The sequence below is a fragment of the Mauremys reevesii genome, linkage group 6 (genome assembly GCF_016161935.1).
Source record: "Mauremys reevesii isolate NIE-2019 linkage group 6, ASM1616193v1, whole genome shotgun sequence".
NCBI classification, from domain to species: Eukaryota; Metazoa; Chordata; order Testudines; family Geoemydidae; genus Mauremys; species Mauremys reevesii.
In genome coordinates this window covers 5,972,613-5,996,947 of record NC_052628.1, presented here as the reverse complement: position 1 = coordinate 5,996,947, position 24,335 = coordinate 5,972,613, and the positions used below count along the sequence as shown (strand labels likewise).

Sequence of the window (24,335 nt, the reverse complement as noted above, 5' to 3'; positions counted from 1 at the left end):
CTCTATACCACTCATGATTTTATAGACCTCTGTCATATCACCCCTTACTTGCCTCTTTTCAAGCTGAAAAGTCCCAGTCTTATTAATCTCTCCTCATACGGAAGCCGTTCTATACCCTTAATATTTTTATTGCCCTTTTCTGAACTTTTTCCAACATCTGCACGCAGTATTCAAGATGTGGGCATACCATGGATTTATATAGAGGCAATATGATATTTTCTGTCTTATGATCTATCCCTTTCTGGATGATTCCGAACATTATTCTGATCACTTTTTTGACTGCCGCTGCACATTGAGTGGATGATTTCAGAGAACTATCCACAATGACTCCAAGATCTCTTTCCTGAGTGGTAACAGCTAATTTAGACCCCATCATTGTATATGTATAGTTGGGATTATGTTTTCCAATGTGCATTATTTTGCATTTATCAACATTAAATTTCATCTGCCATTTTGTTGCCCAGTCACCCAGTTTTGTGAGATCCTTTTATAGCTCTTCACAGTCTGCCTGGGACTTAACTATCTTTAGAAGTTTTGTATCATCTGCAAATTTTGCCACCTCACTGTTTACCCCTTTTTCCAGATCGTTTATGAATATGTTAAATAGGACTGGGCCCAGTACAGACCCCTGGGGGACACCACTATTTACCTCTCTCCATTCTGAAAACTGATCATTTATTCCTACTCTTTAGTTCCTTTTACCCAGTTACCAATCCATGAGAGAACCTTCCCTTTTATCCCATGACTGCTTATTTTGCTTAAGAGCCTTTGGTGAGGGACCTTGTCAAAGGCTTTCTGAAAATCTAAATACACTATATCCACTGGATCTCCTTTGTCAGCATGCTTGTTGACCCCCTCAAAGAAGTCTAGTAGATTGATGAGGCATGATTTCCCTTTACAAAAACCATGTTGACTATTTCCCAACAAATTATGTTCATCTATGTGTCTGACAATTTTGTTCTTTATGATAGTTTCAACCAATTTTCCCGGTACTGAAGTGAGGCTTACTGGCCTGTAGTTGCCAGGGTCACCTCTGGAGCCCTTTTTAAAAATTGGCATCACATTAGCTATCCTCCAGTCATTTGGTACAGAAGCTGGTTTAAATGATAGGTTACAGATGACAGTTAGTAGTCCTGCAATTTCTCATTTGAGTTCCTTCAGAACTCTTGGGTGAATACCATCAGGTCCTGGAGACTTATTACTGTTTAGTTTATCAATTTGTTCCAAAACCTCTTCTAATGACACCTCAGTTTGAGACAGTTCCTCAGATCTGTCACCCCAAGAGAATGGCTCAGGTTTGGGAATCTCCCTCACATCCTCAACAGTGAAGAGAGATGCAAAGAATTCGTTTAGTTTCTCTGCAATGGCCTTATTGTCTTTGAGTGCTCCTTTAGCATCTCGATCGTCCAATGGCCCCACTGGTTGTTTAGCAGGCTTTCTGCTTCTGATGTATTTAAAAAAAATTTTTGCTATTACTTTTGGAGTCTTTGGCTAGCTGTTCTTCAAATTCATTTTTGGTCTTTCTAATTATATTTTGTACTTCCTTTGCCAGAGTTTATGCTCTTTTCTATTTTCCTCATTAGGATTTATCATCCACTTTTTAAAGGATGCCTTTTTGCCTCTCACTGCTTCTTTTACTTTGTTGTTTAACCACAGTGGCTCTTTTTTGGTTCTCTTACTATGTTTTTTAAATTGGGTTATACAGTTAAATTGAGCCTCTATTATGGTGTCTTTAAAAAGTTTCCACGCACCTTGCAGGGATTTCACTTTTGGTACTGTACCTTTTACTGTGCCTTTCTGAAGGCAATGTCTTGATTTGGCCTCCATAGCCAAGATGTTTTGGACATTAACAGTTCATTCAGCGGTTTTCTCACTGTGGAAAGGTCTTGTAGGTATCGACCAAGATAATTTACCTTCCCCAGCATACATCTCTGTTCTTGTACATTAGTTGGTACATTCAATTCTCAAATTGCTTGTACTTTCTCAGGGCTAGGACTGATTCCATCTTTGTTTATTGTCTCTCCCAAAAAATCAATTTGGGGTAGGTGGAAAACGCATTTTTCCTCGTGTTGCTTCAATCCAGAATGACTGATTAGGCTTAGGACTTCGTTGAGGGTTTTCTTGTGTTCTTCCATTGAAGATCCATATATCAGAATATTGTCCATGAAAACTACAACTCCATCTGTGTTTGTTAACAATACTGCCATCCTTCTTTGGAAATTTTCAGGCGCATTAGCAAACCCAAATGGTAATCTTCAAAAGCAAAACCTCTCCAGGGGTGTGATAAATATAGTCAGTTTAGCACTTTCTTTGGCTAAAACAATTTGCCAGAATCCACTTGAGTCATCCAGCTTGGAGAATATTGTACTTCCTTTCACTTTAGAAAGGAAATCATCTGGAGTTGGGAGGATATATTTTTCTCTCACAAGTGTTTCATTAAGTCTTTTAAGATCCACACATATTTGTATTTTCCCATTTTTCGTTTTCACCAGTATCACTGGGGCACACCATGCTGTGGGCGTTGAGATTTTCTCAAATATGTCAATCCCATTACATTCTCCTAAACTCAGTTTCCACTTTGTGAAGTAATGGGATAAGAATCCTGCGAGGTGTATGTATGCGGTATGGTTCAGCATTGTCTATTAAGGTGATTTGTACTGGATCTCCTTTCAAAAGTCCTATTTCACCCAATATTCCATTGAGTTCTTCCACTTTTCTCACCAGACCCATCATGGCTACCACACTGTGTCTGAGGAGGCTGTTGATCTGTGGTCCTTTCATCACACGCACTCTGGATGCAAAGCTTTTGTCTTTGTAAGTTGTTTCTGTGGTGAACTGGCCCATGCAGTTCAGAATCCCTCCAGGAATAGTCAAAGCTGTGTCAGGTGACTTCAGTGCTGGGAGAGGTTGAAGATGATTGTAAGTCCCTTCTGAGATGACTGTGATGTCAGCTCCTGTCTCAATTTTAAAGTCAATAGTCTTACCATGCACAGTCAATTTCACTCTCCAGGCAGGCTCTATGTCATCACAAGTGATAGATCCCAGAAAAAAATGGGTCTTGATTGTAATTTGAGTTAACTCCCTGCCTGCTTTGGTGCGGCAAACAACTGCAAAATGTCCATATTCCATGCATTAGTTATGCTGTGTGCCTCTGGCTGAACATGCATCATCTCTTGGGATAGGACTTTTTCCACACCTTGTGCGTGTAGGCTGGAATTTGTCCCTCTTAGCCTGAGAGTTCTCTCTCCTTGCCTCGGGATTTTATGATAATGACTTTTAACATTCAAGTGTCTGTTTACAGTTTCTAAGCTGTATTCAGGTTTTTCAAGTGTGTCAAGTTGCTGGTGTTGCTGTCTCACTAGTCAGACTGCTTTGTACACTGTATACCCATGGCTGGGGTTAAATCTCTCTTCAGTTGTAGCTGCTGTGAATGGGTTTGTCTGGGTTATTTGGGTTTGTCTGTTGACCCAATAACCAGTCTGTCACTGCTATTTTCATGTTTTGCATTCCCAAAATCACAGTTTTCCGCTAATGTATGTAGTATTCTTATAAAACATTCTACTTTACCCCCTGGTTATTGAATTCTCTGGTGGAAACATGCTCTTTCTTAAACTACATTTCTCCAAGGTATAAGGTATGCATCAAACATAGCCAGAACCCTTTCATAGTTATCTTTGTTCCTATCTATAGTAAAGTCAAAGGATTTAAAGATATGCTCTGCTTGCTTCCCCATAGCATAAATTAAAGAAGATACCTGTATATCCACAGTTTCTTTGTGCAACTTGGTAGCAATGTGAAATCCTGCAAAGTACTGTTTCCAGTCTGTCCACGCCGAAGCTTTATCTAAGCTGAAATTCTCTGGGGCATTGAAGAATGACATGTTAATGAGATCTTGCAACCTTTGTTACTTTCTTTATTCCTTCTGTTTCTGTTCTTAGGCCGGGTCAACACCCCTGAGCAATGCAATTAGACCAATCTAACCCCCTGGTGTAGACAGTGCTATAGCATAGTTACCACCTCTCACGGTGGTGAATTAACTATGCCGCCGGGAGAAGGTGTCCCATTGGTGTAGGAGCGTCTTCAGTGAAGCACTACTGTGTCACAGCTGCACCAGTGCAGATGTGCTGCTACAATGTTTTAAGTGTAGACCTGCCCTTAGTTTATTCCTGACACAATGTCATGTACTTCTGTATCAGATATGGAATGGTTACAGCACTTGCTTGTACAGACCAGATACATTCATCATAAGATCCTTTAGTGCTCTGCCAGGTAGGGTTAAGGTTAGCTTTAAATAAGGTATTTTACATACAGTGAGACCTAAGGGCAGAATAGTATAATACAGTTTAGCATTCTATAAACATCCTGGGAGCCCCAAGAAATTACCCCCCTCGCCCCAGAACCACACAGCTGCGCTTTTTCATTCCTTCCCCATCAAGCAAGCTCATCTTTTTTTCCCAGCCTCCTGTTTGTTTTACTCCCTAGTTGATAGGAGAGGAGCCCTCAGCCACCCTTCCCAACACCTCTCCCCATGTGATGAATGCCTGGCTGCGTTTATCCAGCCTCCCCAGCAGTCAGCAGGGGAGCAGGCTGACACTCCATGCTGCCAGTCCACAGGGAGGTCAAGCTGCACCCAGCACCTCAAGGGCATCCCAGCTGGGGGATGCTGCCTTAATGCCCCCTTGTGTAGAGGTATCAACTGTGGAACATGCAGGACCACAAGAACTGTGGGCCAGGGAGGAGCATCTCTAAGAGCTGACAGGCAGAGAGATTCAATTGTTACTTCCCAAGCAGAAATCCTGCAAGGAAAGTCAAAGCGGAACCTATTCTCTGCTCTCCCTGTTTACACACGTTTTCTTTCTTTCTTTCTTTCTTTCTTAATACCCACACTTTCTTTCTCTCCCTCTCTGAAAACATTCCAATGCCTTGTATTGCACAAAACACGCCAAGCAGGAGTGCGGCCAGTTTGGGAGGTGCCCACTCTGCTGCACCGACCCTCTAGACCAAATCCTGCTGTAACTCTATTGACTGCAGCAGCAGTGGAGTCTATATTTACACCAGTGTCAGTGTAACTGATGAGTTCCATGGTCCTGGGGTCACGCTAAATTTGCCCTGCCATAGCTGTAAAGGCACTGACTGCAGTGGTGATTGAATCCCTCCGGATTTACACCGATGTTACTGACAGCAGCAGATTCTGGCCCTTTACTTTTAACTGCAAAAGTTCCCCTAACTCTGTGTTCCCCTGTAGTAAGCAAAGGAAATCAGGGTGGGAAGATGCTAGAGTGAGGATTCATCTCTGAAGAAAGAGGAAGAACCATTACTGAGCCTGCTCCTGCTTCCAGTGACCCCAGTGGGTATTTTTCCATCTACTTTAGTGGAAGTCGGATTTGGTCCCACCATCTTTGGCTGATAAATATGTTAATGGAGGTGGGGATAAGTTTTAGAACTCAAGCCCTCTGATATGACAGGCTGGTGACACCAATTACCCTGGAGACTTCAGAGCTGTCTAAGTGACGGGATCACATTTCTGTGCGGCGTCTGCATATCCAAGCCGGGCTCGGAGCCTGTCTCTTAATCAGCTGAGGTATCTGTGCCTCTTCCTATCTGTTTCATCTCCGAATCGCACACAAAAGAAAGGGAGTGAAGCGCTCAGGCTGTGCGGTGTCCCGTCGGTCCCGGTTAATCCACCTTGGACTGCCAGCTCTTAGATACCAGGGTGATTGGCACCTTAGAAATACCAGAGAGAGATGAAGAGAAGGATAAAGAAAAAAGCGGGGGGAGGCATTTTCTTTTGACATGAAGATGCAATGTACATTTAAGAGCTCAGCCTGCTGCCTGGATGTAAGGCCCCAGCTAAAGGGAGAAGAAGCTTGGCCTAAAGTGTCCAGCTCTCAGGGGACAGGGGTTCATTCTCCAGCTCTGCCACCAACTCCCTGTGTGACCTTCGGCACATCACTTAATCTCCCTCTATTCCTCATTTCCCCCCTCTACAAAATGGCGATAATCCTTATTCAGACCGAAAGGTCCCTGAGGTAGGGACAGTGCAGTGGGGCCGCCATCTTGGTTGGGACCTCAAGATGCTACCATTAAACAGACAATATGAATGGCTCAATGACTAATACCCAGCTAGAGCATGACCTACATAAGGGTCTCGACACAGCCTTGCCTCCTAGCTATTCCATTGCAGGTCTGTTTTGGCCTGTGCATGCTCCAATTCATGCAGCAGTCCTACACCTCTACACTGTCTCCTGGCCGCCCATCCCCTGGCTGATCAGAGAGAAGGCAGAGAAACAGGGCCAATCCCTCAGCCCCACCCTTTCCCACTGGCAGTGTCCAACCCCCATAGCGAACCCAGGGCCTCATTCTGCACTGTTGAAGTCAATGGGAGATTTTCCACTGGCTTCAAGGGAGTTGGCTTAAGCCCCTACGGAGAGTCTTCTGAAGGGTCAGAGGAAGTGGGACACATTATTGAGCCAACATGCCTCCTTTCTATGCCCTCTGGGCTGGGACGTGAAGGTTCAAGCTCTCTTCTACACCTGGCCTTTGCATCTCAGCCCACGTGGGGCACCAGGCATGCGCATGACAGTGGATCTGGCCCTCATGACATAGATGTTGCCGCTGTCACTCAAGAGGCAGAAGGTTGTATCAGCCCCTCTTTGCTCTCAATATAGTGAGAGCCAAGTTTCACAGCTTGATAAAATCTCTTATTCCAGAGACCTAAGGGGTGTTTGTCTCTCAACTGAATCTTCTCACCCCACTTAACCCCCCTCCCACAAATTAATGGGAAATTATTTATTTTATGTAATACACTCGGAAGCATATATAACAAGCAGCATCTAAGCCATGTGTGATAAAAACCAGCACAGAATATTAAACTCACTACTAGAGATCAGGTCCAGGCAAGCCACCGTAACAAAGTTTGTTTAGCTCCTATGTTTCTTCATGAAGAGGCAACTGAGTCCTTAGCGATCCCCTTATATTGCTGCCGCCCGCCAGGCAGAATGGAAATCATTTGAGGGTAAACCAGAGGAGGTAGGAAAATACAGACAAGAAAAGCAAGCCACAAGGAAGGAGCCCCTGGAAAGTAACAGCCATGGAATACATTATTTAAGATGAGATCAAAGCCATCTATCAAGTTTGCATAAAAACGACATGCGAGTGTTAGCCACGGTGTCCTGGCTTAATTCCAGATGGGGGTAGTAACTAGATTCTGCAGCACAAAGCGTGGGATTGCAGGCCAAGGAAGGGGCTGGGGGTTAGGAGGGGTACTTTGACTTTGCTGTTTGGCCTTGGGTGAGTCATTTACTGTCAGTGACTCACCGTTCCCCTGGCTGTGCTATGGCGATAATAATGGCAATTATTGAATTGCAACAAATCTCTGGTCACCCAGGACTACCTGGATCTCGACAGGCTGTGGGCAGTGCAGTGTTAGGGCAGAAGCAGAGCTGGAACTTTTATCCCTTTGCTCTAGAAGCTCCATCCCGACCCAGTTGATCTGCAGGAGAATCATGGTTAAGGGTGTCGGATCCATGACATGAACTAGGTGAATAACGAGGGGCAAATTACTCCACCAAGAGTAGATTTTGTGAAATTATTCAAGCACAATATTCACTCATTATCCTGCTAGCTCTATGGAATAGGGGGAAATTCTCTAATATATATATATATATATATATATATCACAAAAATGAGTCAAATTATTTGATTAATTTTATTTGTCCAGAGTTGCCCATGTCGCACAGTTCTGCTGTTCTGATTCCCTCCAGCAGGGGGTGCCGATCTTTAGCCATAAACATAGCTAGATCCTGATATTACTGCCTCCCTGGCTCTCCCATAGGGGGCGCTGTGTGGATTAATTAGCGAAGTGTTTGGTAGCGCTTTGGAGGTGGAAAGCACTAGCTGGTATTATTGTTAGCAAAAGAATAAGGGGACAAAGCAAGCAAAATGTTAGGCTGTGCAAAGACTGGGATAGACAATAATATGTTTATTTCATGAGCCTGTGCTATGTTTTTCTATAGCACCCTTCCCTCAGTCAATTCCCGCGTTGGCTAGGAAGGACTTTTTGTGTGACCTTGGGCCAGGCATTCATCTTCTCTGTGTCTCGGTTCCCAATCTGGAAAACAGGAATAATATACTTCCTTTCTCTCACTCTTTGTCTCTCTTGTCTGTTTTGTAAGCTCTTTGGGTCAGGCACTGTCTCTCACCATGGGCTTATCCAGTGCTTAGCATAATAAAGCCCTGATCTCAGCTCCGGCCTGTAGGTGCTATTGTAATACAAATAATAGTACTCACACAGACTCAGCCATATTTACACAGTGCATTAGTGAGGGGTTCTGTGCACGCCCTACTAGAACCCTGGCGAACTGTTAGCAGAATGTATTACAAAATCCAGCTGGCATCTGCAAAATACATCTTTTAACTCAGACAAATCGCAAGCAATTTTCACCAGAACACCTGAAAGGTGCATCTGCAACCAAAGGAATCTCTCGCTGTCCAATTTCAAGTGTCTCCCATCTACCACTGTCAAGCTAGGGGAGTTCAAAATAAGTTGTGAGTCATTATTGCATAGAATCATAGGACTGGAAGGGACCTCGAGAGGTCATCTAGTCCAGTCCCCTGCACTCATGGCAGGACTAAGTATTATCTAGACCATCCCTGACAGGTGTTTGTCCAACCTACTCTTAAAAGTCTCCAATGATGGTCATTCCACAACCTCCCTGGGCAATTTATTCCAGTGCTTAACCACCCTGACAGGTAGTTTTTCCTAATGCCCAACCTAAACCTCCCTTGCTCCAATTTTAGCCCATTGCTTCTTGTCCTATACTCAAAGGTTTAGAAGAACAATTTTTCTCCTTCCTCCTTGTAACAGCCTTTTATGTAGTTGAAAACTGTTATCATGTCCCCTCTCAATCTTCTCTTCTCCAGAATAAACAAACCCAATTTTTTCAATCTTCCCTCACAGGGAAGAGTGTATATATATTCCACAGAATGGAAGAGTGTATTATTGTTGCCTCTTTCTCTCTTGAAAATGTCTGAACCATCCTGGTATATGCAGTGTTGTGGTACCTGTGTCGGGCCCAGGATATTAGAGAGACAAGGTGAGTGAAGTAATATCTTTTATTGGGCCAACTTCTGTTGGTGAGAGGATATTACCTCACCTGCTTTGTCCCTCTCAACCATTTTGGCTTAGACTTACTTGGAAATTGTGCTACTGGGTGGAGAACAAATCTGCCCACAGCCAGGAAAGTAAAAAACAAAAAGTTATAAACAAGTGACTAGAAGAGAAAATTCTGTTGCTCCTCCTCTGTAAGGGTTGCTTCACCCATAATAATTCACTGGGCAGAGGAATGGTTTCAACCAGCGTATGATGTCGCCATTGCTGAACTGGAACCACAGAAGCTGTTTAACAGCAGCCAGTCATACTACACAACGGCTTAGGACAGGAAGTGAAGAGTGAAGTGAATCATGCAGGAAATTCAACTTAATTATTATTATTATTTAGTTGCATGTTCATAGTGCCTAGGAGCTCCAGTCATGGCCCAGGCCCTGTTGTTCCAGGTGCTGTACAAACAGATAACAAAAAGAGAGCCCCTGCCCCAAAGAGCTTACAGTCTACGTGTAAGACAGGAGACAGCTGATGGATACATACAGACAGCAGAATGCAAGGAAACAACAAGCCGATATTGGTCAGCATGGTAGATAGTTGTCTCAGCACACCAGCAACCTGGCCATTGTCAAGCTTTCTGTAGGCATCAGAGCAAAGGAGAGTTTTGAGGCGGGGTTTGAAGGAGGACAAGGACTTTGTTTTGCGGCTGTTGATGGGGAGTTTCTCCCATGAGAAGCAGCGTGGGGGAGCTTTCCTGGGTCTGCTCGCTGCTGGCTGTAGTATTTTTGATGCCCAAAGCAAACTGGCGTGAAGTGGTCTGTATAAGGTTGAACTCTAGAGCTGTGGGCTTGAGTGAAACGAAGTGGAAGCAAAGCCTCCTGGGAGACTCTGCATTTCAGCTCTATCCAGAAGAGACATTCTGCCCTCATTTAGGAGCCAGGCCCAAATGCTTCATGTCTGACTGCAAGGGCCCTCTCCCCTGCCACTGAAGTCAGTGGGTGATGAGGCATGCTCGGCCCCTTGAGGAACCTTCAGTGGGTTCACAGGATCAGCGGTTTCAGAGGAAAGGATGGGTGGCCGGTCTCCACTGCCCAACCATCTACCTCCCTTCCCCCACCATCCATCTCCCTTGCCCCACCCCATCCCAATCACTTTGCTTTCCTCCGGGCAGGTATTTGCCACCAACCCTTCCCCGTGGTTCATTTCTGTGTAAGCGACTCTTTAGCAGATCCTCCTGCTCAGGGACTGGGAGCTAGGGCTCAGCAGATAGGAGATAGCTCAGCAGATGTTCTCCATGGGCATACACCAGCCAGGAACCATCCGCCGGTCGCCATAACCCCAGGCTTTGAATACTGACAATGACAGGGCTGGGAGAGGAGGGAATTGTCTATCAAATAAGGATAGAGTCATAGACTTTAAGGTCAGAAGGGACCATTATAATCATCTAGTCTGACCTCCTGCACAATGCAAGACACAGAATCTCACCCACCCACTCCTGTAATAAACCCCTGGTCTATGTCTGAGCTATTGAAGTCCTCAAATCATGGTTTAAAGACTTCAAGGTGCAGAGAATCCTCCAGCAAATGACCCGTGCCCCACGCTGCAGAGGAAGGCGAAAAAAACCCAGGGCCTCTGCCAATCTGCCCGGAAGGAAAATTCCCTTCCGACCCCAAATATGGCGATCAGCTAAATCCTGAGCATGTGGGCAAGACTCACCAGCCAGACACCCAGGAAAGAATTCTCTGTAGTAACTCAGTTCCCATCCCATCTAACATCCCATCACAGGCCATTGGGCATATTTACCGCTAATAGTCAAAGATCAATTAATTGCCAAAATTAGGCTATCCCACATACCATCCCCTCCATAAACTTGTCAAGCTTAGTCTTGAAGCCAGATATGTCTTTTGCCCCCACTGCTCCCCTTGGAAGGTTGTGCCAGAACTTCACTCCTCTGATGGTTAGAAACCTTCATCTAATTTCAAGTCTAAACTTCCTGATGGCCAGTTTATATCCATTTGTTCTTGTGTCCACATTGGTACTGAGCTTAAAAATTCCTCTCCCTCCCTGGTATTTATCCCTCTGATATATTTATAAAGAGCCATCATATCTCCCCTCAGCCTTCTTTTGGTTAGACTAAACAAGCCAGGCTCTTTGAGGCTCCTTTCATAAGACAGGTTTTCCATTTCTTGGATCATCCTAGTAGCCCTTCTCTGTACCTGTTCCAGTTTGAATTCATCCTTCTTAAACATGGGAAACCAGAACTGCACACAGCATTCCAGATGAGGTCTCACCAGTGCCTTGTATAACGGTACTAACACCTCCTTATCTCTACTGGAAATAGGATGGGATAAAGCTCCTTAATTGCTCAGGCAGAGATTGTTCCAAGGAAGGAACAATAGAAAAAAGAAATGCCTCCTTTGGCCAAGAAAGGAAAAAGCTCACTCACACATTGGGCTTCTTTTAAATGAAAGGAGGGTGGATGGGACATTTGTCTTCAGGAGGTGGCTGGGAAGGAGTGGGAAGACTTATTTGAATGCCCCAGGCAACGCTCCAGGGATTTTATAAGACAGACTGATGACCCTTGCAGCACTTGCCCTCCTTTCATAAATCTCCCTTGACTCACCATAGGGGAGGGGACATGGGTCTATTCTGTTCGCTTGTTTCAAGGTTACCGAGTTCCCTTTCCAATGGTATAGTTTTACTCTTACAGTGCTGTGACTTTCTAAGAAAGCCTCCATTGCCATAGGATCAGAGCTGCTCCGAGATTTTCCGACAGAAAAGGCAGATTCATCGAATTCAAAATGCGACAAAGAGTCCTGTGGCACCTTATAGACTAACAGACGTATTGGAGCATGAGCTTTCGTGGGTGAACACCCACTTCGTCAGACACATGTGGCGGAAATTTCCAGAGGCAGGTATAAATATGCAGGCAGGAATCAGTTTAGAGATAACGAGGTTAGTTCAATCAGGGAGGATGAGGCCCTGTTCTAGCAGCTGAGGTGTGAACACCAAGGGAGGAGAAACTGGTTCTGTAGTTGGCAAGCCATTCACAGTCTTTGTTTAATCCTGAGCTGATGGTGTCAAATTTGCAAATGAACTGAAGTTCAGCAGTTTCTCTTTGGAGTCTGGTCCTGATGGTTTTTTTTGCTGCAGGATGGCCACCTTTAAATCTGCTATTGTGTGTCCAGGGAGGTTGAAGTGTTCTCCTACAGGTTTTTGTATATTTCCATTCCTAATATCTGACTTGTGTCCATTTATCCTTTTACGTAGGGATTGTCCAGTTTGGCTGATGTACATTTCGATTTTTTCTTCTGACATGGAACTTTTTTTTCCTCCAAAATTTCTCAGGAAGGAACATTCCCACTGTCCACATGTTCTAATCTGAGCGTGTGACGCTCTTCAGTGCATTTCTCCCCACAACCACCCTTCTGAGGTAGAGCAGTGCTATGATCTCCATTGTACAGGTGGGGAACTAAGGCACAGATAGACTTGGGTCTAGTCTGCACTTACAAATTAGACCAACCTAGCTATGTCACTCTCCGCCTGAGCGCTGTAGTCAGGGCTACCCATGTAGCCGCAGCTAGGTCGACAGAAGAATTCTTTCGTTGACTTAGCTACTGCCTCTCGGAGAGGTGGATTACCTACCTCAACGGAAAAAACCCTTCCATCAATATTGGCCATGTCTGCACAGCTGCAGAGCCCAAGATCAACCCTTGTACCGTAGCCATGTCCTAAGTGACTTGCTCAAGGCCACCTAGGCAGTCTGTGGCAGAGCAGAACCTTGAACACAGCCCTTCTGAGTGCTAGACTAGTGCTCTAACTCCCGGGCCACCCTTCCTGTCTAAATGTAAGTTAAATGTAACCTACTCTCTTCCCAGCCTACTCCACTCCCACTACCAGCCGTACAGGCAATTTTACATGGCCATTCCACTGAAATCAGTGGGACTTTAGGATGTCTACAGTGCATTCAACCATCATCGGCAGGTTAGGAGCAGCCTCGGTTTTTGCACGAACACAGAGAGGAAAATGCCATGTGTGTCTCTGGACAGATGTAACAGATGGAATAATGACAGTATGTTGCAAAACTCTGCATGCCTCAACCCCGGGCTGTATCAGGCCACCACTTCATGTGCATTTCCCACTGCATACTCGTTGACAGACCAAGATTCTGTTCCAAGCGCGAGTCGGCAGATCATTTTGAACACCCGATATGTCTGAAACAATTGCAAACAGCTCCCAGATGTGTCATGAGCAGGACAAGACGTTACATCATCCAGTCAGTTAAATGCTACACACAATTTTCTGGGCTCTGATAATTAATGTGCAGCATGCATAATAGAGATTGTCTTTGGAACAGCATGACTATTAATTGTATTATGGTATCAGTGAGTTACCCCAGCCAAGATCAGGGCCCCATTGTGTATAGTCCTTGGCCTGAAAGTCGTACAGTCTAGATAATAAGAAAAGGAAGAATTATCATTCCCATTTTACATGTGGGGAACCACTGCCCAAAGAAATTAAATGACTTGACCAAGGTTATCCATGGTGTCTGTAGCAGAGTTCCAGTGAGAGCACAACTGCAGAATCACAGTCCAGTGTCTTAACTACTGTTATAAGCAAATGTTATGCTATCCCCATCATAAGTCACGAGTAGTGTCTGAACCAGAAACCCTTCAGCACGAAAACACAAAGCTGTATCACTTGAGCAGAAGGATTAGCTCCAGTAGCTGAAACCAGTAGTAGACTGTTAGCCTCTCTGCAGACTAACCACCATAAACTCTTTACAAGCAGATCACAAAAGTGTTTCCATCTCTGACATACTTTGGAGGAATAAGAGGAAAGTCTAACTCAGTCAGCCTAGACTCAGCTCCCTCCCAGCCCTTGAAGCACTCCTTACCTCTGAGAAATACTAATTTGATCAGCAGTATTAAGCAGATCCTGGACCTCAGCCATCACTTACATAACCAGCCATGGAGCAAGCTCTGTCCTCAGCCAGCCAGAAGTATAAATATCTGGCACAGGAAATGAGCTATGAGTCAGTAGACACCCAAAGGTAGAGTCAATCCCTGTTTAAAGATGGATGCATTCCCTCTCCCTTCCTCACTTTATTGGAATACTTAATAAAATCACCTGCTCAGTACCTGATCTGGAGAATAAATCCAATTGATGCCTACTAACAAATTTGCTCCTTAAAGGGGACCGGCATTGTGCTGTAATATAAAAAGCTCATCTAATCACTCCATCAGTAATTACAAAGAAGAGTAAATCACTAATTAAAATGTGAAAGTGTCTTACGCAGTATATAATAAGGAAGGGTAATTAACAGTCAAAAGGGAAGCCTCCACCTTGGCACTGAGATGCTGTGTGTTAAGATGCAAGAAATAATAATATTCAGGTTCTTTACAACATTTTTAATCCATAGATCTCAGGCACTTTTACCAAGGAAGGCAAATATTATTATCCCCATTTTACAGCAGGGGAAACTAAGGCACAGAGAATTGAAATGGCTTGCCAAGGTCACACAGCACATCAGTAGCAGAGCTGAGACTGTCTAGCTCCTAGGTCACTGTTTGTCCATTGGTCCAGACTGCCTCTGCGTTTGAATGCCTGGGGAGGACGCTTGAAGCATTGTAAAGTGGTTGCTATTTTTTTTTTATGTTTGTGGTTAATTTAGCAGCGACTTAACTGTTAAATTTAACCAGTAAACAACAATAAACCTTCCCTTGCAATGGCTTTGAAAGTGTCCTTCCGTTCTTATGCTGAGATGCATGGCTGCCATGCTAACCTACATCATCAGGCTGTCATGTTCTGATGGAGAAGGCAACAAAATATCAGCTTGAGTCAGTAGCGCCCCCCACGGCTCTGGAGTGAGTGAAGCGGCAAGAGACATTTCTTAATGCAAGAGGTGCTGGCTTTGCCCTGCCCTGCGCCTTGTGTTCTCATTTACATCTGTGAAGAGAGAAAGTAAAATGCTGCCCAATGAAAATTCTCCTCTTACTCGCCTGAACGGGAGCATTTGACATGCATTTTGCACTCCTGCTGCATGAGAGTTCGTGAACAGCAGAAGTGGAGAACCAGCTCATTGCGAGAAGCAATGACTAGACCTGGTTGGGAACTGGAATTTCTGACATTTTGGGGGCAAAAATCATTCTGAATCAGAACGAAAAGGTAAAATTTTCCATGAAATGAAAATTTAAAAAAAAACTGATTTGGGACCATTGAAGCATTTCATTTTGTTTAGACTTCTATATTATACAAAAACATTAAATAATGTTACCTAGGTAACATTAACTATAATGCACATCATAGACTATTAAATTAACAATTTGCTATAGCATAGAAGTCTAAACAAAATGAATCAAAATGATAAAGCCAAAGGAAACATTTAGACACTGTCGAAACTAAATATTTTGACTTTGGCCTATCAGAAATTCATCTAAATTGACACGTTCCCATGATACATTTCAATTTCAATTAGACTGAATTTTTCAATGGAAAACTGTCCATCACAAAATTATTGATCAAGTAAAATGATGATTATGTAGAGTCTTAGCATTAGAGACAGAGCGAGAGATGTCCTATGACATGTAAATTAATCACTGCAGTATCAGAGGGGTAGCCGTGTTAGTCTGGTTCTGTAGAAGCAGCAAAGAATCCTGTGGCACCTTATAGACTAACAGATGTTTTGCAGCATGAGCTTTCGTGGGTGAATACCCACTTCTTCGGATGCAAGCAGTGGAAATTTCCAGGGGCAGGTGTGTATATATAAGCAAGCAAGAAGCAAGCTAGAGATAACGAGGTTAGATCAATCAGGGAGGATGGGGCCCTGTTCCAGCAGCTGAGGTGTGAAAACCAAGGGAGGAGAAACTGGTTCTGTAATTGGCAAGCCATTCACAGTCTTTGTTTAGTCCTAAACTGATGGTGTTAAATTGCAGATGAACTGGAGCTCAGCAGTTTCTCTTTGGAGTCTGGTCCTAAAGTTTTTTTGCTGTAGGATGGCCACCTTAAAATCTGCTATTGTGTGGCCAGGGAGGTTGAAGTGTTCTCCTACAGGTTTTTGTATATTGCCATTCCTAATGTCTGATTTGTGTCCATTTATCCTTTTCCTTAGAGACTGTCCAGTTTGGCCGATGTACATAGCAGAGCGGCATTGCTGGCATATGATGGCATATATTACATTGGTGGACGTGCAGGTGAATGAACCGGTGATGGTGTGGCTGATCTGGTTAGGTCCTGTGATGGTGTTGCTGGTGTAGATATGTGGGCAGAGTTGGCATCGAGGTTTGTTGCATGGGTTGGTTCCTGAGCTAGAGTTACTATGGTGCGGTGTGCAGTTGCTGGTGAGAATATGCTTCAGGTTGGCAGGTTGTCTGTGGGCGAGGACTGGCCTGCCACCCAAGGCCTGTGAAAGTGTGGGATCATTGTCCAGGATGGGTTGTAGATCCCTGATGATGCATTGGAGGGGTTTGAGCTGGGGACTGTATGTGATGGCCAGTGGAGTCCTGTTGGTTTCTTTCTTGGGCTTGTCTTGCAGTAGGAGGCTTCTGGGTACACATCTGGCTCTGTTGATCTGTTTCCTTATTTCCTTATTTCCTCGTGTGGGTACTGTAATCACTGCAGGTTTCCTTTAAAATGACCAGCCCATGCTCGCAGAGTGACTGAGTGGTGGAGCGGAGACTGGAGTACTTGACTCCTCATCCTGTGGTTTTCCTAGGACAGCGCTTCTCAAACTGTGGGCCGGGAAACCAAAGTGGGTCGCGACTCCATTTTAATGGGGTCGCCAGGGCTGGTGTTAGACTGGCCAAAGCCTAAGCCCCACCGCCTGGGCTCAGGCTTCAGCTTCAGCCCAGGGTGGCGGGGCTCAGGTTACAGGCCTCATGCCTGGGGGTGAAGCCCTTCGGCTTTGGCCCCTCCACCCGGAGCAGCGAGGCTTGGGTGGGCTCACGCTTCAGTTCCCCCTCCGGGGGTTGTGTAGTAATTTTTGTTGTCAGAACAGGGTCGCAGTGCAATGAAGTTTGAGAACCCCTGTCCTAGGCCATGCATGTATTAACTTCAGTGACTTAAGACCAATGAAAATCACCCCATCTCACGCATATAGCAAGGTGTGGCCGATCCAGAGCCCACAGATACTGATTGAAGACCTGCAAATTGGGCTGTCTGGTAGGTTGCCAGTGGCTTTTTCTGGCTTTGGACAAAACAAAGTCTAGCACAGAACCACGCTGGCAACAGAGAGAAGCCGCCCCCTTAGACCATGGGCTGCATTACAGAGCTCCACGGGTAGCACTGCCCCTATGGACAGCAGCATCGCTGCCTCTGGTGACCGCTCTGTGACCGCAGCGTCTCCTCTCCGGAGTTGCCCTGCTGGTGAATGCGTGATATTTTTTCCCTGTTCTCTTTGTTCCAGCTGATGCAGCAGCAGGCGGCTATCATGGCATCCGTGGCGCAAGGGGGCTACCTGAATCCCATGGCAGCCTTCGCCGCAGCCCAGATGCAGCAGATGGCAGCGCTGAACATGAACGGCCTTGCTGCTGCTCCCATGACACCAACCTCAGGTAAGGAGCCCGCAGGGCAGCAAGGGGGAGTCGGACGCAGAGGGCTAGGGAGGGAGTTTCCCAGGCAGAGGTAGTTGTGCTAGAGAGCAGAGAAAGGGGGGAATGTCACAGGGGGCTCCCAGAGGGTAGCAGGAAAACACAGAAAGGCATTCTTCATGGATTGTCCTGTCATCTGCAGGGAGTCACCTCGCTCAGGCCAACCTAAATCTGAGGGCAGTGAGGGGGAACCCGGGTGAGATTGGGTGGCAGAGGTCCCAGATCTGGAGTCGCAGTCAATTCTGAACTTGCCCAAAGTTTTGCGCACCCTCTCGTGTGGTGTTCCAGTCTGAGACGGTCTAGAGAGAGACCGGAGCCGTGGTGTTTGGTTCTGGAGCTGAACCAATCCAGGGAGAGAGGGGGGGCTTCGGTTTGAGGCCCTTCTCTGCCAGCAAAGTCCACGCCGTCCTTTGTCGTGCCATAGGCAAGGAGCCATCCTCTTGCTCCCCCGAAGCCGCAGCTTCACTTTTAAGATGTCAGGGAAGAGCTGCAGCAGGAACCCTGCTACTGTGACTGCTGGAAACACAACAGGATGCATTTGGCTTGGCCTAGCGAAAACCATAAGCAGTGCCAGCACGTGGGGTAGACTGGAGCAAACCAGAGAAAACACCCCCCGGTACCCCACATCCCCTGCTCCTCTATGCTCCAGGAGAACGGATGAGTGGAAAAATATGCCAGAGGGTGGCACTGATTTGCAGGGGAGGCCTGACAACAGAGGGGATAACACCACAAGGAAGCATGATCTTCCACACCAGCAGAGCCTGTAGGAGCAGACACCTCGGCCCCCAGCACCTCACCCGCACCCCTCTGTGGGGTTTTTTGATATCCTGGCCTTAATGGTGAGAAAAGCCTTGAATGCAGCAGGCCAGATCCTGAGCAGCACTAGGCGCTTTTCATTTCCATTGACTTTAGCAGGCGCTGTGGGTGGTCAGTGCCTCTCGGAGGCAGGTCGCGTGTTTAGATGCTTGTAGCTGAGCTTGACAATATCGGCCTCAATCTGGCCTTTCTGTGCCTCAGTTCCCCGGTAGTGTGAATGGGGATAAGACTCAGTGTGGCTTGTCGGGGGCGTTGTGAGTCTGGATGTGTGTTTGTAAAGGGCATCGGGGGAGAGATGCTAATGGTAGCACAGTGTGATAGGGCAAAGGAAGAAAGGGAGGAAATTGAAGAACAAAGAACCATCCGCTACTGTCCATTTCAGAGCAGGGGCCAGACTGGAGCAGGAGGGAGGGGCTTGGCCAAGAGCAGAGAGGCCAGGTGACATCATCACAAAATAATAACTGCTGCAGTGACATCAGACCAGGACACGTGCAGGTTACAGCCGCAAGGCAGGGTTATCAGGGAGGAACTGGGAACAAACGATGCTCAGTAGAGAGCTCACAGTTCCTGCTGTAGGCATCTCTGTTATTTGGCAGATCACTGGGCTGTAGGAGTGCAGGGCTCTCCTGGCCTTCAGCACACACACATTTTAACAAAGAGCATTCCTGCCCCCAGGCCCTTCGGCCAGCAACATTACACTGAAGCACTGCTGGCTGCCCAGCAAAGAGAACGAGAGCTCTCTGGCTCAGGGGAACAAGCCAAGTGCTGTGAGTTGTGTAAGGAGGGGTGGTGAGCAGGAAGGGGAGATGATGGGCATGAGCCACTTTGTGTTGAGCGCAGCCGCCTTATTTAGAGGGTGTTGGGGAATATGTGTACGATTTGGTCCTAGATTTCACACACTCAGTGGTGTGAGATTGCTCCCCTGCGGAGGTTGGTGAGGCTCATCTCTGGTCAAACTTTTCCCGTTTAAAGTGCTGAGCAAATATTAGTCAATCTGGTCTCACGACTGCTGTGGAAGGGAGGGGAAACTGAGGCAGGGGGATTAAGGAGGTATATGGAGGCTTTCAGCTGCTGCCCATGTTGAGTGAGGAGTGTGCAGGGGTGCAGCTGCAGAAGGCTGATACCTAGCAGGAAGTCTGGCTAAGGCGGCCACAGTTCTTCTGAGAAGCACATGGCAGAGCAGCCTGGAGGCTGTTCTAAGTTACACCTGCTGCGAGTACAACAGTGGAGGATTACTAGGGCACAGTGGAATCCCAGCCATGACCCTCTTTTCTTGGCCACATGGCATATGATACTTATACCCACTCTGTGTCACCAGAGAATCTAGACCTCAGATAGATGTGAGATATAGGTGTATGGATGGTCCATGGGAAGCCAGTGGAGAGTTATTCACACTCCCTTTCCATTACCACTGACTATTCATTGTCATTCATAGTAGCAAGTCATAGTCATTCATGATGACAGTGAATAGCCATTGAGACCAGGGAAAAGGGTGAGAATGACTCTATAGCCTAGTAGTTAGGACACTCCCTTGAGAGGGAGTGGCTTGAGTTCAAGTCCCTGCGCCAATGACTTATTATACAAAGTGGAACAACTTTAACAGGAGACACTGGGATATGCAGCTATGGGTTTTCACATCACCCAGGGTGTAGGGCATGCGCCTACAATTTTCGGAGACCCACATTAGAATCCCTTCTCTACATCAGGTAGAGGGGAGAATTGAACTCAGATCTCCCAAATCCTGGATGAGGGCCTACCCAGTGGGCTAAGGCTCCTAAGGGCGATGGCATCACCACCACCACTGGTTGGTTTGTGAAGCTAGCCATCCTTTGCTTTTGTCACACTGGCTGAAATCAAAATGACATTTATAAAGTCGAGTCAAAAGAAAATCTTTCGTTTCAACCTGACCCAGACTTCCTTTGTTTTTTTTTACTTTTCCATTTGATGAAAATTTTCAAAAAGTTTCATGTTTGTTTCAACCCCCAAAATGGAATTAAAAAAAAAAGTTGGAATTGCCAGTGAATCAACAAATCTATTATTCACCCAACTCCATTTGACAGGACCCACTATGTTCCCAGCAATACCATGTGTGCACTTGTTAAGCCCGTTCTTGCATCTTTTTTAATTTGACTTCACAATCATCCTCTTCATTTTTTAAAATGTCCTATGAACCTGACTCCAACCTATCTTCCAGAGTTTGGGCTGAATTAGGTGTGTGAAATGCATTTGAGGGAAGGGGCTGCAAAAAGGTGTCAGGTAGGACTTGTGTACACGGTGGTTTTAAAATGGGTCAGATTGAGTTAATCTGGTTTGAACATGCTTGCATGCACACAACACAACCCACCACTGTGCACTAACTCCACATTTACACGGAACTCAGACTCACTTCTGAGTCTGGCATTTTGCCTCTGCTCACCACTCTGCCACCTCCACTGGCTTTTCCTTTGTCTTGGGCCAACATTGTCCTTTAGTTTAGTTTAGCACCTACCCCACCCTGGTATTTACCCGGCGTGTATTTATAGAGGGCAATCAGACCCCCTCTCAGTCTTCTTTTTGCTACAAGCCCTGGTCTTTGTCTTCTCTTGTCAGATAGGCCTTCCATTGCCCTGGTTTTCCTATTAGTCCTTCTCTGCACCTGTTCCAGTCTGAATTTGACTTCCCAGACATCTCCAGTGGAGATCAATATCTGTCATAGTCTCCATTTGCCTCCTCGCAGGCTGTCATTGTCCAGAATAGATCTGGTTGGCAAACAGTAATGACATTCCCTGGAAAGTTTGGAGAGAAGTGACACCCGTTTTTTTAGGTCTGTAATTTTCCGGGTTTTTCACTGAAATTACAATTTTCATTTTTGTTCAACTTGATTTGAATCAAAACAAAAAATGTGGTTTTTTTGGTTTCCACTCCCTTCATTCCCCTTTTTTCCTCTGGAAAGAAGGCAAGGGAAAGGAAACTGAAACCCGAACATCTTTCATTTAGATTTGAATCAAAACTATTTTTTTTTTCATTTTGATGAAAAATGTGATCATTCTGAACTCTACCCTGGTGGAGAGGAAGGATTGTCTAGTGGCTAGGGCACTACCATAGGACTTGAGAAACCAGGGGCCAATTCCTTGCTCTACCACAGGCTTCCTGTGTGAACTTGGTCAAGTCACTTAGTCTCTCTGTGCCTCAGTTTCCAATCTGTACTATGGTCACACTAGCACTGTCCTCCTGTTAGGAGTACTGTGAATACATTAAAGATTGAGCGGTGCTCAGATACTATGGTAATGGCAGCCAGATAAGTATCTAGATAGACCCAAAAAAATGCTCAGAGATTTTCATATAATTTGAAAAGCCCCTTTTAAATGTAAACTTTTGACCATCTATAGTTATAACAGGACTAGCCAGAGGCACCTTAGCTTATTAGATCCTCTGGTTCATGGGGGCATCATCCTTGGACGGCATTTACTCTGCCAGATCTGTCATACCGGCCTAATGTACCCACAGCAATCACGGTCTTGGGAGCATGAGGTCTGACTTGTTCACTGAGAGCTCCAGCTCGTATTAGCAAAAGTGCCTTATGTTTTCAAAGTACCAATACCCTTCAGCTCCCATTGACTTCAGTGGGAACTGCAGGTGCTGTTTGAAATCCGGGCCGAAGCACAATATCGGTTTAATGTTCTCCATAGTTCTCCTGAAGAGGTAGGTGATGGGGACAGGTGGAAGGAGGTGAGATAATGAATGCAGTATTGTCTGGTGTCCTGCATCTGGCCTGCCTGGTTTTGCTCATGGCCAAAGTACACAGAGCACCCCCCAAGAGAGGGAATCTTGGCTTGTGAATTGTGGTGGCCAAGAGGGTTGATAGACCCTTCCATTTCCAGTAACTCAGACACCAGGAGTGACCTGCAAACCATTGTATCAATTCCCCCAGAGTCATCGTCAAGGCACCAAGCAACCCAGCGCTGCCCTGAAAGCGCTGCACAAAGGATTCTGGGATGCGCCCAATTCTGAATGACCGATTGGCACTGGAAAGGCTGGGAAGCCCAGCCATGATCTATGACAGTCTCACTGTGTGAATGCAAAGGAAAAGCAGTAAAGCTGGGACTGTCGGTGGGCGAGCTAGGGTTGAGAATGACATGGGGTGACAAGGCCCTGACCCGGCCTCAAAGAAGCAGCCGGTCACAGGGTGAACTGGCCCTTCAAGAGACATGAGGGCTCAGCTGCACCTGTGCCAGTTTGGGCCTGCCTCTCCCAATGGAGGCAATGAGCAAAGTCACCTAATGAGGAGTCAAGTGACCTGTAGCCAGGCCAGCCTGCTGGGGGATAAAATTGGGAAAAGAAGAGAGGGAGCTGGAGGCTAAGGGTGGTTGGTGAGCCTGTGCCCCCTTCCTGGCTGGAGCAGGAAGGGACATGCTGTTTAAGACCTAAGCCTGGGTGTGCTGTCTTGGAAGTGCGGTGGCAAGGAGAAGACAAGGTACCCAAGAAGGGTAGATCTTTGGGGCTTAGCGGAGAGCTAAGTCGCCTTAGCATGTGTCTGCTGAACTCCCTGGGCCTGTGAGAATCCACTGCCACAAACCCTAACATCTCCTTGCAGCTGCAGCTGGGGACAATGTCAGCGGTTATTGATTCAGCCAAGGGCCTTCTCACCTATCTCTCCCCTTGCTTCTCTTGTTATAGAAAAACAAATCTCATTCCAAGCTGACTTACAGAAAGCCAAGGAAATGCTTGACTTGGAAATCTTACCCCATACATTTCAAAATATGTGTTTACACAATGGTAAATATATAAACAACAAGTCAATGGAGCTACTGCAAAACCAAATAGAAAAGTGGCTTAATTATATCTGCACCCTTTAAACCCGCTGCTGACAAGATTATCATATTTGCATTAGCTAGATTTGTTTTGTGTTGTGGGAGCGGAGAGAGCGTCAAACAGCAAACGCCTGGAATTCAAATGCTCTCAGGGCCTGAAAAGCACTGAATCCATCCAGTGTGGTGCTTGGTGGCCCTGACACAAAAGAGCACAAGCTCTTTTGCATATAAATAAGGCTTGAAACTGAATGAGGACTGCAACTTAGTTGTGTAAATACCAATATAACAGCCAAATGCTTTGGCTGCCATGATATACAGTGTATGAAATATATCCCTGCACCACTTCTGTGCAAGCATCTGTAATACAGTGTACCCTTGGGAAGACATTTCCAACTCTAGGGCCTAGTCCACTATGGCGTTACTGCAATTTCACACTGATTATGTATCTCCGTTCATGAAAACCCTATACAGCCATTCATAGAATCATAGCAATGGAGGGTTGGAAGGGACCTCAAGAGGTCATCAAGTCCAGCCCCTTGTGCTGAGGCAAGACCAAGTAAACCTAGACCATCCCATGAAAATATCCATTCATGAATAGCCAATTAATATTCATTTACGACAAGCCTAGCGTTGGAAATGTCCCCACCCAGTAACGCAGCATTGCGTAACAGGCCACAAAACTTGCTAGGAAGAAATGTAGAGGATGACTTTCACATCCAAGCCACCACATCCAGGAGGTACTGCAGACCCAACATGCGTTATCGGTGCAGCTGGGCTGCTGTTATTAGGAGAAGAATGGGGATTCTGCTTCAGGGAGGATTTTGAAATGATAATATTTTATTTTCTTTCTGATTTGTAACAACCTGTCCCATCCCACCCACAAATTTTGAAACAGAAACCTGGAGAAAAATGGTTTTGAAAAACCGAAAGATTTTATTTTGATAAATTCGAAGCAAAATTCTACTGGGTGGGCTAATGGGGAGCTGGATCTTCAGGCTATAGGCAGCCCGGGGAACAGTTGTATCAATTTAGATGGAA

The 24,335-nt window shown here is 45.8% G+C and overlaps 1 protein-coding gene across 10 annotated transcripts in view; it reads left to right on the top strand.

Moving 5' to 3' along the window:
• CELF4 (CUGBP Elav-like family member 4) overlaps window positions 1–24,335 on the top strand; it is an 861,314-nt gene that overhangs the window by 732,855 nt on the left and 104,124 nt on the right. For 9 of the 10 annotated variants that reach the window (XM_039544851.1, XM_039544847.1, XM_039544850.1 and 6 more), the window contains exon 7: window positions 17,508–17,655. In XM_039544851.1, coding sequence (XP_039400785.1) covers window positions 17,508–17,655 — 148 coding nt within the window. The remainder of the gene's footprint in view (window positions 1–17,507; window positions 17,656–24,335) is intronic. The other variant, XM_039544846.1, reaches the window with a different exon arrangement.